Consider the following 17,660-nt stretch of genomic DNA (forward strand, 5'->3'; position numbering starts at 1 on the left):
AAATTGGTAAAAAAGTTGTATAAAATAATATATGTTTATAGCAATTATATTTATCTTATTTATCTGTGTAATGAAAAAAAAAAAGATAACGATTATTTTTGTTAAACCCCTCCAGAGCAAGATTGAATGTACGCCACTGCGTGAGACGGTATCGAATGTAAATAAAACGTATCAATTATAGAGATATACTTTCGTTTATCGTTACTATCATCATTGTTAATATAACTAATATTGTCCAATACAATGCACATGTAACAAGACGCTGTTGCTGTTGCACGCTCCAAAAATACAAGATTACAATATTATATCGTTTTATATTTAATTAATTCTTTTTTTTTTTTTTAGCCTTCCGAAGATTGATCATCCGATTTTGTGTGCCGCACTGGTTTGTTCGATTGGTGACATTTCAACACGAATTTCAGCTCCAGCTTGAACGCGTCCCACAGCGACAACTGCAACACGACGGTTGAACGGTATGGATTAATCACTAGCTATTAGTGGCCCACGAATACGTCCATGTACAATCAACGATGGTTAGTCGGATTATTCATTGACCGCATACCACGATAATTTTACCGTTTATCACCAGTGGCTGATTCAACCATTCCAAAATCAGGGAAAATATATATTAAAGATTAATAATTTTATGAATTCAGAAAAAGATTTTTATTTTTTAAAGTATGCGGGAAGGTATATAATTTGTATTTTTATTCATGCAAGAAAATACTAGTCATGGATTTAAATTAATGTATTATATTACTTACTATTATCTCAATTCATTATCAATCACTGACTACAATGTTATAAAAAATATCCCAAGGGAAAATATTTTTCAACTCTCCTTCCCCCCCAAAAAAAAGAAAATTCTGGATCCGTCACTGTTTATCACGATTATATACTTCACACAATATGGTTCACCAATGTGTTGACCGATGAATATCGGTTATAGCTACGTTTTATTAAACAGTCAACTTATAATTGACACATAAACGTAATGAATGGCGGCATTTACTTAAGTATTTCGCTTATATACAAAAATGTGAAATGGTATTGATCACGGTATTTAATATCCGTTGACATTTTTTTTTTTTTTTTTAACTGAAAGAAATATTGCGAAAAAATTCTTATGCCTAATATAAATTCTCTAAGTTGATTGAGTAATTATTTACAACAAATTCAATGGCGGCGATATTTTAACTAAAATAATAACATTGTTTATGTTTCGAAAATCTTTATGATTACAATGTGATTAACTATCACACGAAAAATATGATAACTATTTTTTTAAATTCAATTATCATCGATCTTTCCAGAAACTTTACTTTCGTGTATTTTCATTAAAACATGCATCGACAGTTCAGATTCCTGCTTCACCCGTGTCCAATTTTACGTTGCGTGTTCTCAAAGTAGTTCAGAAAATAATTTATATAATTATGTAACTAATCAAAAAAAGAATTATGTGGTATCCAAGAAGTATCTTAGATTTTTATCTACAAAAATACTATATATACCATTATATTTACCAAAAAGTATTAGAATAGAATAGAAGAATTTTGAATAACTATAAGTACCTGTGTTGAATGTTTTTTAGAGTTTCAAGTAAAAATACAAATTTATTCGATTCATTTATGGTTTAAAAAAAATATTAAGTAACTCGGACGAAGTCGGGTAATTCAGCTAGTATAAAATATATATATGTATATATTTTAAAAATTATTAAATATCCTCCATCAATATTATTAGGTACAGTGATGTGATATAAAAGCTACTACTAACCTCTACAAGAAGGTTTATAAATTTATTATCGTTATCTGATTAAAAATTCAAAGATATCACGTTAAAAATCATATTTTTTTACCGTATGAATTCGAGTTGTCAATATTATATTTATGAGATAAATAAATTTATTAATTATACTTATTCTTGAAATGATTCTTTTTGTCATAGTGATTATGATTTCTGCTCTAATTTTAGCCCTATGTATCACGTTCCGTTCAAAATTTAAAATTCAAATTGACCTGGTCGAGATAATATGTTGTTACCGATAAAAATGAAAAGTTGACAAAACGAAAGATAAAGTATTTTATTTTGTCTAACTTATATTTGCGTTACTTGATAAACATACAGCTCTATTAGAGATCTGCCCTAAGAATATCTCAGATGAAGGATACTGTAATATTCTATATGCTATAAAAGGTAAAGGTTGAAAGAAAATGATAATATCGTTTATATGATAATGATGAATCTAGGACAAAATATCCAAGTCAAAACATCCAAGGTTAAAATATTCAACGAATAAAGTATCCAGGGATAAAATAACCAATGTATAGGACAAAATATCCCAATAAAAAAATAAATAAAATTCTGTATATCTGTACATAATTTTTTTATTTTTTTATTATTTTTTTATTTAGGTACATCGTTCATTTTTAAATCAAAATTAACATTATTTAATATTTTATAACATAGTTATAAAATAATAATAATAAAAATAAAACTATGTTACGTTGTAACACACTACATAAGACTAAATATACGAGTATAATTATTATATAGCACAACATATTATTTTTATTATTATTATTTTATAACTGTATCATACAGTATTATTAGTGTTAAATATTATTAAAATGTGATCTAAAAATGAACAATAATGTATTCAAATAAAAAAAAAAAAAATTATACAGGTATTAATAATACGGATTTTTATAATTTTTTTTTTATTTGGATGTTTTATCCCGATACTGATAATGATATATGATCATAGAGATTTTTCGCTTCCACTTATATGTCACTTTTTTTAATCGTATTTAAGATGATTATACCATCTGTGTAGGATGTTTTATTATTAACCTCCCGGGAGTGCAAAGTACGGCCTATAGACTTTCGCACTCTATACTCTATAACTGGAACTCTGATTTGAGGAGTAAATACGTATAACTGTTTCATATAAATACAACCGAAAAATGATTGATTGCTACGTGATAGTATAAAGCCATATACTCGTAGTACCTATATAGAACATATATAGAATATTGATCATTTTATAAACGATTTAATATTACTTTTTCTTCGACCGCAACTTTCCGAATGTTCCACAAGAATTCCAACAACGAAAATAGGAATCCCAACAGGCATCCAAAAATAAGAATGACAAACATTCCTCCCACTTCACTTACATCCAACTCCGCTGAATTGTCTTTTGGTATCTGAAACGTTAATGTGAACCGTATTTGTCTATGCTTTTATTATTATAGTCTGTACAAAAATTACCGGACACATTTTGTCTTCTGTTACCGACCACCATTTGTCTTTCAATTCCATTAGTTTCCCGGATTCAGAAAGTTTCAACAAAGCCATACTGACTCTCGTTCTGTGTGGAGCATCTGGAAACACGTGACTTTGATATTATAATATCTGTACATTTTATCGTGATTCACGAGTAATAATATTAACGTTAAGGACTCCAATTCGATTTTACTTTGTACTCAGACAAAGTAATTAAAACACTATAAATAAAAAAATAATTTAAAATTATAAAATATTTTTAATAATATCAACATAAAATTTAATCTATATATATATATAAATGGATTTCTGTCTGTTATGCATTCCTAAACAGCTGGACTGATTGCAACGAAATTTGGTACAGAGATATATTAGATAAAAATATCAAATATATATTAGACCTGCGGGCAGAAGATAGGCTAAGATAAAATGGCTCAACTCCGAAAGGTGCTCAAATATTTTGAGGTTTACGATGGAAATTTTTGTTTATAGAGATGGTTGCTATTAGTTTCATTAATAATAATTAGTACGAAAGAAATTATCCCTGAATTTTGTTGTTATTATTTTTTTATTATTTGTTTCCATGACACGTGCATTTCGTTTTTTTTCGTCTTTGCAATGACCATCAACAAAGCACAAGGACAATCGCTATAAGTGCGGAGACTGAATTTGGAAAATCCATGATTCTCACTTGGACAGCTGTATATGGCATGCTCACGCGTCAGAAAACCTTCTGATTAATTTGTGTACCCACCAGAAGGAAGAACAAAAAATATCATGTATTTAAATACACTTCAATAAATATTATTCTACTGAATACTTGGATTATCAGACTTTTCTCGATAAAACGAAAAAAATTACTAGTAAAATTAGTAGTATATTTTTACCGTTATCTATTTATATGTATAAAATATACTGCTAGCATAATCACACGTAACGAATTCAACACACAGTTTGAGACATATAAGAGGTAGGATTTTTAACGAGCTCCAAAGTGCAACGGTTTCAGCTAGTATAGTATATTCCAGACAGGAACTCTTATTTGTATAAGAATTCTTGTCAGGAATATGATTGTGTAATTATTACATGAACAGTTAATATTTACGATTTAAAAATTCATCAACAAGGTTAAAAACGCACTCTATTTTAATTTTATTTGTATTGACGTTATCAGAAAAATTTTAATGATTTTTAATGTACAATTTATATATTTTATAAATCATTTTTTATTATTTTAAGATGATTAACCAAATAAAAAAAGAACCTATTTTTGTGTTCAATTATCATTGTTATAATTATTATTCACATTGTTTTAATAAGCGTTTTGATTATATTTTATTTGTTTCCCAAAAATATTAACGGGTTAGCGAAAATTTAATTAAATCTAAACAATAATATATGTATTCATATAGAACGCAATTGTAACCAGGTTTTTGTTCCGCCTAAAATATTTTACCAGTTAAATAGTGGCAATCAATTTATCCTACCGTCGTACTCGAGTTACCTGGGACTGCGGTATAACAATACTCACTAAAAGGCATTGCGATCCCGTAAGCTTTGTTGTCCAACCACGCGCCTACTTCCGTCAAATCACAATTCCTCTGCACTTCGTATTCAATCGTACTGGACTCCATGAAAAAAGCGTAAGCTTCTCTCTCTTTTTTCACTCGGTCCACACCCTGCTTGTTGTCGAACATCATCACGGTGTCGCCGTACGTTTCCATCACGCTCCACATTTTTTGATAGAGGTTTACGTCGGAGTTCTATAAATCAAGGGAAAGAGGTAAATAAAACAATCAAATAAAATGATCAGAACGCCATTCACGAGTGAATAATCCATTTGCAACACATTTCCCAGCCTAACCTCAAAGAACCCTGCCGTCGACTGGCCCCTCACACATCCGTATTTGATAGCGGATTGTTTGTCCAGGTCCTCGACCCTTTTGATCGCCGACTCCTTTCTACTGGACGTCAGGAACGCGGTCCAGTTAGCCGTGTACGATTGGGTCACGATCAATGCGAAGAACCACCACATGGACGCGCATACTCTCGTCGAAAAAGCTCTGCAGAAATGTGTTCAACGTACAGCACAGAACGAACGCGTGCGTGTCGTTGTTAATGCGTCGTTATATTTACATAGAATTTACCTCGGCAACACTTCACTACCCTGGCACAGTATGGAACCCAACGAAAACCACAAACAATTGATCAACGATAACGAGTTCTCGAGTTCTTCAGGCTCCGTGCTGCACGGATGAGGATTTTGCCATTCGTCGGGTGTGATCCTTGAAGAATAAACAAATGGTTGTAGTTATAAAATCGGTTATGAGAACATCGTGGGGTTATGAAGGACATCGGGTTGTCATCAACGACTCGCTCGTTGACCATTACCGGACGGCGTATATTCGTCAGCTGGTACCGACCTGGCCAGTATGTAAAGGACGACGGACAAACTCAAGTATGCGGTCGCCGTATATATCCACACGTGAAACGATAACGGCTGGGTGAAAGAGAACAAATTGGTCTCCGGTTCTTTCGGTCTACTGAATAAAATGCTGATGCCTGTAATGATAACATATTATCATAATACGATTAGCTGTCGACATGATGATTATTGTGAAAACAATTCGGCTGCTCATATAACAATTTATAATAAATAATCAGAAAAATATATCAACTGGAATTCCATGAGGTTACGTACTGGAACCTATTATTTACTTACTCTGTAGAGCTTATATCCCAACCAATAACTTAATAACCGCTTTGTTTGATGATAACACGGATATTTAACCACACGTAAAGACCAATGATTGTGATTGGTCACTGACAGATTTCAATCAATAACATCTTCAAACGGAAAAGACGTTGAAAAATCAAGATTAACAGTGACAAGTCGGTGCACGTAAATAATACATTATGTAAAACCGTGAGTATTCAAATACCGTTGGACCACACAATAATCCCGTTAAATGTTCAGCTAAATATTTTGGTATGCACCTCGTCTCCCGATTGAATTGGAAACACCATGTTGTCCGTAAATTATACATGCTAATTGGAAGACATTCCACGGTAAACCTGACAAACTAGGGTATAACTATACGTCTTAGTTTTCATTAAGCCGATTTGGGTCTACGGCGTGCAACTGTGGGCTTGTGCCAGCGAATCTAATATCCAAATATCATTCAATGTTCTCAAGATATATTGTCCATCGATCCATTGTCGCAACATACCGGTTCGACTAAATGACGTTATAAACATCGTAACCTTGAAATATCATCCCCTAGGATGAAATATCAAGGGGTTAAAGTTGCGCACGAATGCAATTGTAAACAGCTTCTTGGAAACTCGCTTGGACGTCAGGCGCCTCAAACGCTTGAAGCCCTACGACTTAGTTTAATTAATTTAAACTAAGGAAAAGGGCAATCTCATTGGAGAAACAATACCAAACAATAGTTACATACAATGTGTATTATACTTATTGCTCGTTTACTAATTTGTACTAATCTCGTTGTATTTGTAAAGTACCATCGGTAGTTGAAATAAAGATGCTTAAGGCATTTATGAAAAGGAAAAATAAATAAATATACGAATATGAACAACACGCGTGTTTACCCAAATTCATGAACGGAGTTGTGAAATCCACCGCCGTCCTCCTCTCGTGCGTGATGGTCAGATCGCAAACGGCCAGGTCAGCTCTCTGGAAAATCACGAACAATTTAAATTCACATCGTACCGACAACGACGATCCATCCACGCGCTATACGTTCCCCATACCAGTTCCTGTACTTCGCCGATGAGTCCGTCCCACTTGCCAGTCTTCTTATCTTTTTTACCGTTACCGTCGTTCCTCAGTTTAAACTCGTACGTGATGTTGATCTCCTCCGATATCATCTGTATCAGATCTACCACGTAACCCTCGTACTTGTCGTTGCCCGTGCGATCCTTATGATCCGGTTTCAGCATCATGTATGGTTCCGTCTAGAAACATACAACGACGCATCATTAATATTGATTTTGCGCCCGCGTCGCAAATATTATATTAATACATATTAAGGACAGAAAAACTAAGTTATGATGGACGATAGGCAACTAAACATTCATCACAACTAAAGCCTGTAATTGTATGACAGTAAAGTGTCATTGTATGAACGATTGTTTAAATTTCTGTCATACACTTATCTAATTTCCGTGACACAAGTCTCGTGACAATTCTCGTGCCGGTCTGAACATGACCGAAATAAGCGTCGACAGTGTGATTAACAGTTTGTCTGCTGTTTTGATGAATTAAAACAGTTGATAGTTGACGATTACTGTTTAGTGTTTCTGGTGTTTTTAAAATTATTTCATGTTTATAAGCTTCAAAAGCACAACATCAAGTTAAAAAAAAGAGTGGACTAATGAGAACATCCACAAACTAATTGAAAAACATGAAAATAATCCTAGTCTTTGGAAGTCAATAGATCCAAAATTTAAGGATAAATTTGTGTTAGAACACTTTGACAACTAGCTATATCATTCGAAATTCTAGTGAAAATTCAGCAGAAATTGTACGGTTTACGCAATCAGCGTACAGGTAATATATATATATTTATTTATGTATATCTATTGTTAAAGACAGAAAAACTAAGTTATGATGGATGATAGGCAACCAAACATTCATCACAACTAAGACAACCGACATTGTGATGTGCGTGTGGTGTATGACGGTTGCCTTAGCCTTTCTGCTCGATTATTGGTATACAACTGACGATTTTCGATGCGATAATGAACGTTTTGTTCATGTTCGCGTTCACCAGGTCGTCCAACATTTGATTTCTAGTCCTCGTGTAAGACATTTCGTTCTGTGGATCCCAGACCCCGATTTTCCTGAACCCCGTGTTGGTCAGCTCCACCATTTCCAATGTGAAATAATTTCTGTACCCAGAATCTTGGTCGAATCGTAGTTTGCCCGTAAGGCCATCGGCTTCTATCTAAAAACCAAACGCATTTTATAGTTTTTACGTGAATGCTTTAATGAGCTTAAATGCGATCACTGAGATGCGATTTATTTGGACGAAATTGCGCCGTCTTATTCAACGAAATAGCCGTATCGAAGCGAGTGCACGCGATGTGATTTTAAAAGTATATTAGAAACGTGTCCAAGCGTTTTTAAAATGGAATCGCATAAAAACAAAAACCAAAGGAATCCGTAACACATGATAGTCTTTTAATCCGGTTAAAATAAATCAAAAGGTACAGTCTTATTAAGCTGAACGCACATCGGATCAAATAAACAAATCGATTGGATTTCGAATTAAAAAAATATAACGTTTGCTTTGAGTTCGGTCGGTAAAACGGTTTTGATCGTCATCGAGATTCGGAGCAAAGTCGAGTTCATGTTTATTTTTGCTTCGAAGGCTAAAATAGGATTGCGTACGTTCATTATCGGCGATACCTTTTTAAGCTACACGATTCCTTACGATTTTAGCTGAATTTTAACTACACGATTGCGTACGAATTTTTAAACGTTGATGCACCAATTTTCATACCTGTATTGGTGTATTCTACGTGCCTACATGAACTTAAAATGAGAGAACTTAAAAAAGTTAGCAAATACTTTGTGTCTTATTGCTTTTATTACCTATGGTTATTGTTAATGATACCAAATATATCAGATATAACGAAATTTCGTTATTTCCGTTATATTATGCGGTATTTTTTAAGTTTCAGTAATAGTAGTAGGTTATAAATGTCAAGGAATCCAAATTGAAGCATTTTAAAATAATTTATTAATAATAATTTCATTCAAATAAAAACTGTCGGTTTTATTTATTTATTAATTACGCAATCGTATTGTCAAAAAGGACAAACGTACGCAATCGTGTTCTACCCGCTTCGAAATCGAAATCGTTTTCCCCGACCAAACGTGCCACTGCACTAAACACTTACAACCCTCATGTAGTTGATGAGCCCATATCCGTAAGACCAACTTGCGCTCGACCGGTTGCTGCAGCTGTTCGGTTCGGCTTTGATCGTTTTGGTGCCGCCAATGCCGCGCAACGCTTTTGCGTACACGTTGACCGCATCGAACATCAACAGCGCGTCCACCTGCGGAAATGTTTTTGCGAAATCGTGACCGTTCGTTTGCAGCCCACTGGGGGACGCGGTATTGTGATCATTATTGATTTCGTGTCACATTACACTGTATTATGTATATCATTTAATATTTTCTAACTACAATAACTCCCTCTCTCCAACACAAGCCTAGCTTGGAAGGTTAATCGAATCTGTAATCTGTACTGTCTATTCTGTTGAAAAAAATATAATAAAAAAATAAAGTACCGTAATGGTGTCCGCGTGGAACACTTCCATGTTCAAATTCATCCTCTGCTGGACGAACTCCAGATCTTCCATTATACTCGTCACCGTTGCGCTCGACGGATCGATCAGTTTCACCGCAGTGATGTTGGTACGTTTGTATTGCAAGTGACCGTAGTTGATGGTGTGCGCGTCCTGGGAATCGTGGTGTTATGAACAACTGACGTAACGCGAACGAATAATATGGCATACAAGGATATTGATATCTTATCTACTTACTTGCTTACATTTGGGACATTTATCAGAACGATTGGCTTTAAGTTAAACTTGCGTGGGCTACCCAATGCTACAATGCTGCGAACGAATATGGGATATCCCCACCGAGCAACGGACGGGATTATAACGATTGTTCTTTATTTCTAAACAAATTAATAAAAGGAACTCTCGACTTTCCCGAGATTTTACGATGTTAGGGCAGTGCTTCTCAATCTGGGGGCCACGGCCCCCTAGGAGGCAGTGGTAACATAACTGGGGGGGGGGAGGTGCGTGAAATATTTATTTCATTTAAAACTCTTGAAACGGAATTTTATAAAAACCAACTCATTAAATTTTGGTTAAGACGACAGCAAGAGTATCTTATAATTTCGAAAGCGTCTTTTCTTATGTTAATACCTTTCGCAAATCTTATCGACATATTTTTGTGAAACTGCATTTTCACAACTTCAAATTATAAAAAACAAACATAGATTATACATTTCACAACAGTCTTTACAAGCAAACTTGCATATTTCAGTTCCAAATAACATACCTAACATAAATATGTTATGCAAAAATATGTAAACCACATTAATAATTGTAATTTTTTTTTTTTTTTATTGTTATTATTATTAATAATCTAGTCTTTGTTTAAAACCAACTCAACATTATTACTGAATATATTTGTATTGCTTTATAGTTATTACCAATTATTTTTAGTTGATATATGTTTAAGTTTTATACAATTATAGGATTACATGTATAAATGTGTATAACATCGGTACTCGTTATAGTTAAAACTACACTAAATTGCTACGTGTGGCAGTTAATACTAGAAATAATTATAATCGTAATTTTGTTCTAAAATGCCCTATTCATTAAGTTTTACGTTATAGTTGTGAATTTCTACTAAACTTTTATTTATTTTTTTTATCGAACTTTTATATCAAAACAATTTCTAAATAATTATTAATTATTTTTGTATACTATTGTTACATTAAGTCATGCCTACTGTATTCACTACCGTCTACCCCCTGGGAGGTTACTAAATAATACTGAATATAAATCATTATTCGTTTCATACGGATAAGATTAAATGCTAAATAGTATTATATATGTTCGTTAGTAAAATAAATACTTGCGGTTGATTAATATGATTTTGTAAACATTTAACAATAACTAACATATAAATATGTAAATAGTGTATAGATAAATAGTAAATATCTGAACAGTTAAAACCAAAATAAAGAATTACTTTAATCTTATTGGTATATATATGTGTGTGTGTGTGTGTGTGTGTATACATATAATTTGATTGGATTCATAACATTTTTTAATAAAATATAATTAATAATTATAAAAGTAAATATTGTGGTTTTGTAGTCTCGAAAACCTCATAAACCATTCAAGTAAACTAAAACGTTTTTTACGAGTAGTAGTTCTTCAGTAATAATATTAGTTGATAAATATATTTGGTGGATTACATATAATAATATACTACGGCGTGAAGGATATTATAGAGTGTTTTTACTTTACCAGAGAAGTGATAATAAAACTGTGATAATCGTCCATCAAACCCACGTCCTCGGCTTGTTCCAACACGTTTAATATGGTGTCTTTGTCACAATCCAAAACAATATGGCTTTCTAGCGATTTCTTCACCTCTTTGAGCATGGGTCTGAAAAATTGTATCGTCAGTCCAATGTGGATAATATTAAGCGATATCATTTCTGTGCATAATATTAATTCAAGTGGAAGTAGAGTCACGTTTCAGGACGGTATTATATTCTTGAATAAAAGTGAAATTAAATTATAGGCAAGAAAATCATAAGCACTTTTAAACGAGTTTACATCGTAATGGAGGAGCGAGAAGAGGATTTTCAAAATTCGAAGGGTATATATTAATGATGAAAATTTGATTTTAACCTTTGATTTTGAATGAATTTATGCATTTACATCAGACGTACAAAACTTATAGGATCAACTGGTGAGCTGCACTGATACTAGCATTTAATTTTGCTTGAAAAATTTAAATAATATATAAAATAAAGATATTACCGCGGACCCGATTCGCGTTTGTTTTAAGCGATCAAATATTTCGGCGGGACCCAACTCTCGTTATCCCGTTCGACATACCCGGTTTACGTGAGGGTTTTTTTTCCAATATCCCATCGAGCCCTGAGTGACGCGCGCGGTGTGATTACCGGAAATCGTTGTTTTCCGGCAGCTTGATGATGGCGATGGCTGACTGCGTGGCGTCCGACAGCTTTGTCGACCCGGAGTAGTCCTGGATCAGGTGCTGCAGCCTCAGCAGCCCTTCGTCCCTCTGGTAAAGCAGCGTGAACGACGTCCAGTCCATGTCGCGCACGATGGCCGTGTACCCGCGGCTCAGCACCACCGGGTCCGGGTAGACGTTCACGTAGTAGTTGGGCCGCTGCCTGGGGTTCATTTTCCACTGGGTCTCGATGTGCGGGATCTCCATCGAATCGCATATCGACTGGACGATGGCCGACGCCTCGTACCCCGGAGGACCGAAAATGGCCCCCACGCCCGACTCGATTGAATCGCACACTAAACGCGCGACACACAATTTTTTTTTTTAATTTATTTTATTATTGAATATTAATTATTGTACGCGCAACGGTGTCGATCGCGGAACGTGCGTTTGTTCTCGTTTCCTCCTTTACGCCCCCATCCGCCTATAAGAATCGACTGTCGGCCGTTTTCTGAAAACCGGCATCGCGGTACGAGATTAATTATGAGTATTAGAGGGATTCTTGAACTATAATGTGTTTTCATTTTTATTTTTTATCTTCGCACATTTTTATACACTTAACGCGCGAAGAGACATTCACCGCGAGTGTTTCCATCGTAAATATAGCACCGAAGACCTTTGCAGTACATCAGTTTTGTGGTTTTATTTGTTAAAGAAAAATATATTGGGTTTTTTTTCTCTACCTTAATTCTAATATTTGCTTAACGACGAAGTGCCAACACCAATACACGCCGTGGTGATGACGTATAAATGGGCAAAATCTTGCGGTCTCGAACCCGTACGTTTGTAATTTGTAACGGTTTATAAATATACCTGCAGATACCCGCGTGTCTATTGATAAAGAAAATTGATGGAGTGCATAATTTATTTAAAAAAAAGTAATAAAAAACATACAACTTGGAGCGAGTCCTAACAAAGCCTTGTTACTGACGTCATCTGGTTATCGAAAATCAAACTTACATAAAATCGTAGTTTCGAAAAAACATTATTGCAATACTGCTCAGTTTTTTTACGGTATTTGTATAAGTATATTTAAGGATTCGCTCAAAAATGTACGTTAACATCTCCAATTCCGATATAATTTGCGTTCAAATAGAATATATATATATATACAGTAAAACAGTATTACCAAATATAGAAAAATATGAGATTATAAATTAGACACCTGACTCGTATATTTTGTTTACTTTTAAACGTTCAACAATCAGTTCTCATGTCACACGTGTGTGCTAAACTTTGCAAAACTTATGTTCAAACTTTGCCTGTTTTCCTACAATGACGAAAGCGGTCAACGTGAATTAGTAATCATTCTCAGTGGTGTCACAATAAAGGTTTTGTTGAAGTAGTTCCTTCATCGCTAAATTGGGGTGGATAGAATGTAGCGTGACAGAAAAGTTTAATACATAATTTGCACAATTTACGTAATGTAATAAAACATATAATATTTTGTTTAGACCCACTGATTTTAATATTTAAAAGTTAACTTGGGGTGGGTATTTGATACACGTAACTGCTTCATCGGAAAATAAACTTCGCGTCGCCACTTCTCATTATTGTCATCGATAATGAATAACAATGTATAAATTTTATCGTCACAATAAAGCTTGCGGTATGAGTACCGTCCTGGCAGCGTTTATTACTTTATTCTTACAATCGTTTACCAGCTGCTATCCCAAAACAATCAGTGATATAAAATATCTTCGTAGCTCAATGGTTAAAATAACAATTATTCTAATATTTCAATAAAATAAAATCTGGTTTACATTTGTATAGAAATACGTGTGATTTAAATCTCCATACATTTCATTTGGAAACGGTTTTAGACCGTTGACGTATTTATTATACTATATGCAATAGAAGAATCGATATGAAAAAAAAAATTCGGAACCAGTTTTCACCTGAGGATTTACATGCCCCGACAGCATATTTTGCTAGCGGGTACACTCAGAACTGCCTTTCTACTACTGGGATATACATTCTTATCAAATATTTTATTATTTAAAAATAATCACATACTTCCTTATCAATATTTATGTAAAGACAGTACTTAAGAATATTAATAAACAAATACGTACTGATCCAGTGGCGCAATTTCAGTTTTTTCTAGAGTAAGGTAATCAGCATTTTCTTATTAAACTACCACTCGGCAGCTTATTTTACCGAAATGCTGATTAACGTGGGGGATAGGTACGTCAAACCAGTTAAAAATATAACGATTTGCACTTTGTACATAAGTTCACGTATAGTACACGTCTCATTTTTCTGATTTACAACATGCCAATAGCTTTGTGAAAGACGTATTTATATTTTGATGATGTACTGACTTTGGAATAACAAAGCTCTAGGCTGTGACAAATGCATAAGTTGTCCCTCTCCCCCATCTTCAATAAAATCACTGTAATGAACGAAAATTATTACTATTCTTGTACAACTTATTCCCAATAATTAATTTGCTGTCAACAAACAGTTTTAACAACTTTTTAGGCATTATATTTGTTATCCACGGAAGTTCGAAGTGTTAAATTTATGTCAATTGATGGGCATGAAATTAATTAATTAATTGAGTCTTTAAAATATTTTATAAGCGAAAAACCTTCCTAGTTTAATTAATAGTTCATAAAAAAAAAAGAATGCACTAAAAGTATTATTGAAGTAAAGTAATCGAGGGATTTAAGTAATGAAAACTTGTAGCATGAAATGTTTTCGACACCGTTTTAAATACTTTTTATGTGTTGAATACTTTTGGAGCTTATTTTTGAACGCTTGGAAAACCAAACAAATTAAAAACATAAAAATATGTAATAATGTAATAATAATCATAGATAAGGAAGTGGCCAATGGTAGAAAGGCAGTGCACCCGGATCCCAGAAATACGCACCCTCAGCAGGTCCACAGCAACCCGGAGATCCCCGCGATTTCAAACGAGAATAAACGTAGTTTTGTGTGGGCAGCGCCGGGAAAACAATTGCACATCCAGGCCATGTAAGGCCGTTGTGGCCGGATGCGCGTGCGCCCGGCCACATGGCCCCGGGTGGCTCTCACCTTTCTGACCGGTCCGGTAACCGTCGTTGACGTCGACGATTTCCACTCGGCCCTCGAGTTTGACGTCATCCGACAGGGCCGGGTCCAAGTTCACCTTTTGCACGGCCAGTTCAAAGGCCATCTGTTCCACCGAGCCCTCGGACGGGAACAGGCCCACTGCGCACAGAAAACAAAAATATTCGCGTCATATATTGTTTTCGTAAACGTTTAGACACGGGACGACCAAACAACATTATCTCGCCAGACGCAATAAGCTAACAAAGTGTACACAATGGAATACACGTTTATTTCTGTATTCGTCGTGCAACGGTTGTGTCGATCGGCTTTGAACCGTTACGTACGTGCATAGGCGCATCGTTGTAACGTCCAAAAACAAAAGCAAAAATAATAATAATTACTATGTAACGGTAATCGTAATAGATGATTGTTGAATATGTTTTATACGCGCGTACCGTTCGTCGGTCGATTGACTAACGGTTAGTTGTTTCTCAACCCGGGGGTCGCATATGATTTAAATTTAAATTCAAAAATTAAAAAGTTCCAATAGTAAAATTAATTTATGAAAAAATAAAACCAATAAACATTACCATATTACTTATTACGAGTGTATATTTATATTAAAACAGAAATTGACGGAGTGTTACATCAGCTATGAGAATTAGTTTAACAAAGTAACCAAGAATCGACGAAATAATTTCATATCAACAGTAACAACCAAGCCATAAAGAACCTTAATTTAAAAATAATTATGTTTTTCATGTACATTATCCAGTGTGCAATGTACTCTTAGTATTTATAATTATTATTTTTAAAATCTATAAAAAAAATGTACAACAAGCATAATGGATGTTTTTTTTAGTGCAGTGACTTGAGTGACTCGATGATCGAACCAACCGGTGAGGGCTTCGGCATGAATTAACAACTGTTTAGACGTTTAATTTATAAGGTCTGTGTTAATTATTAATGAAAATGTATACGAGTATGTGAAAAAAAAAACACGTTGAGGTCACTAGAAAATCGAAATCCCAAAAGGGGGTCGCAACGGTAAAAAATAATCGAGAAACACTTGGTCACTAACCGATAGCGATGCGGTCCGCATCTTTCGCGGCGACGCGACAGACCAACGCGGCGAGTAAAGGGACCGCGACGGACGGTCGCAGCAGCAGCGGCAGCATTGTAGTCGTTTTGCCAAGGGTCGACGGGCACTGTGGTCCGCCGGATCGGCACGCGCGGCCTCACGGGCGTCGTTGATCCCGCGCACGTTGCGCACGCGGATTCACTACGCGAAACATCGGCCGGACACGTTCACCGGTAAACCGCTGAAACACTAAATTTAGAACGGGCGCGCGCGCACCAAAACCGTCTCGGGCTGCTGCCTCGGGTCCCCCGTCCGTCGCTGGACCGATTTGTATTATTACTCTACCAGTACTATTAATTTTATCATTTATTATTATTATTATTATTATTATTATTATTATAACCACCGAAGTGACGATCCGGGTGTACGAATTCGTCACTGACTACCACTGCTGCACATGATCTATACTAAATCTTCACCGCCCGTCGCGTTTCGTACCGCTTTTTATTTATTTATTTATTTTTTTTTTTTGTTCGTTCTTTTTACCAGTACGCTAATCTGAAATGTTGGCAGTCGGGTTAAAGGTTAACGAAGTGCGCGTCTGAAAAATAGTAAAAAAATCAACTTTTTATTTTTGCGCGCCAATTAAATATATATAAATAGGTATACTAATAGAAATCAAACGCACTAGACGTACGAAATACGACTGCATTTATGTATTGATTATCATTAAAATATGTGAACAAAAATGCATTTAGTTTCAAAATGCGTATGATTCGTTTAGTAATTGATATGGAACACATACTTGGGGAAAATTAAATTTCTCCTACAATTGCAAAAATATTTTCTCCGAATTCCGCAACATATTTACGAACTCGTATTTTTGACAAGAAACAAATATCATGAAAAACGGACAAGACACAACTAAAATATGTTTCATGAAAATCTACTCATGATTACAACATCATTTTTATCTAGAAGCGATTATATAGCGTACGAAAACAAATATCTTACGGACCATTGGTACATATGGGTAAAACCAACGAACAGTAAGTAAAACGCTTAGATATTTGACTATATTGCATTGAAAAATCGAAAAACACCGAAATATTCAGTACACATAAAAAAATTACAAAATATGCAAGAACAGTGGCGTGCCGAGAAAAAATTTTTTTTGATGCCAATCGCAAAATCTAGTTTACCACCCACCCATCCATATTTAAATTCATCTCATTCAGAACTCATATATCAATATTTCTCTACCTAAATATATACAATAATTATATAATTTACATATTATCATACAACAACAACCCACCCCTTTATAACTTGATGCCTGGGCTTCATTTAGACCTATATTCGGCACGCCACTGTGCAAGAATACGCAAAAAAAAACTGTATTTCGAATCAATTGATTATAATTCA

General features: G+C 34.6%; 1 protein-coding gene across 2 annotated transcripts; it reads right to left on the bottom strand.

Annotated features, from left to right (window-relative positions):
- Window positions 1-175: 175 nt before the first annotated feature.
- Window positions 176-16,454, bottom strand: LOC112691970 (glutamate receptor ionotropic, kainate 2-like). Of its 2 annotated transcripts, none has more exons than XM_025566458.1 (16): window positions 16,236-16,454; window positions 15,158-15,313; window positions 12,045-12,411; window positions 11,377-11,518; window positions 9,610-9,780; window positions 9,217-9,375; window positions 8,037-8,258; window positions 7,063-7,266; window positions 6,901-6,985; window positions 5,712-5,850; window positions 5,436-5,573; window positions 5,153-5,351; window positions 4,820-5,051; window positions 3,274-3,386; window positions 3,066-3,209; window positions 176-452 (listed from the first exon to the last, which is right to left on the bottom strand). In XM_025566458.1, the coding sequence occupies exons 1-16, from the start codon at window positions 16,330-16,332 to the stop codon at window positions 342-344; spliced, it is 2,679 nt and encodes an 892-aa protein (XP_025422243.1). In that variant the 5' UTR covers window positions 16,333-16,454; the 3' UTR covers window positions 176-341. The 2 variants fall into 2 exon arrangements, with proteins under 2 accessions (XP_025422243.1, XP_025422250.1); XM_025566465.1 differs by lacking the exon at window positions 16,236-16,454 and adding an exon at window positions 15,556-15,678.
- Window positions 16,455-17,660: the final 1,206 nt, after the last annotated feature.

This window comes from Sipha flava, unplaced genomic scaffold (assembly GCF_003268045.1).
Source record: "Sipha flava isolate LNK unplaced genomic scaffold, YSA_version1 115_pilon_pilon, whole genome shotgun sequence".
In the NCBI taxonomy this organism is placed as follows: Eukaryota; Metazoa; Arthropoda; class Insecta; order Hemiptera; family Aphididae; genus Sipha; species Sipha flava.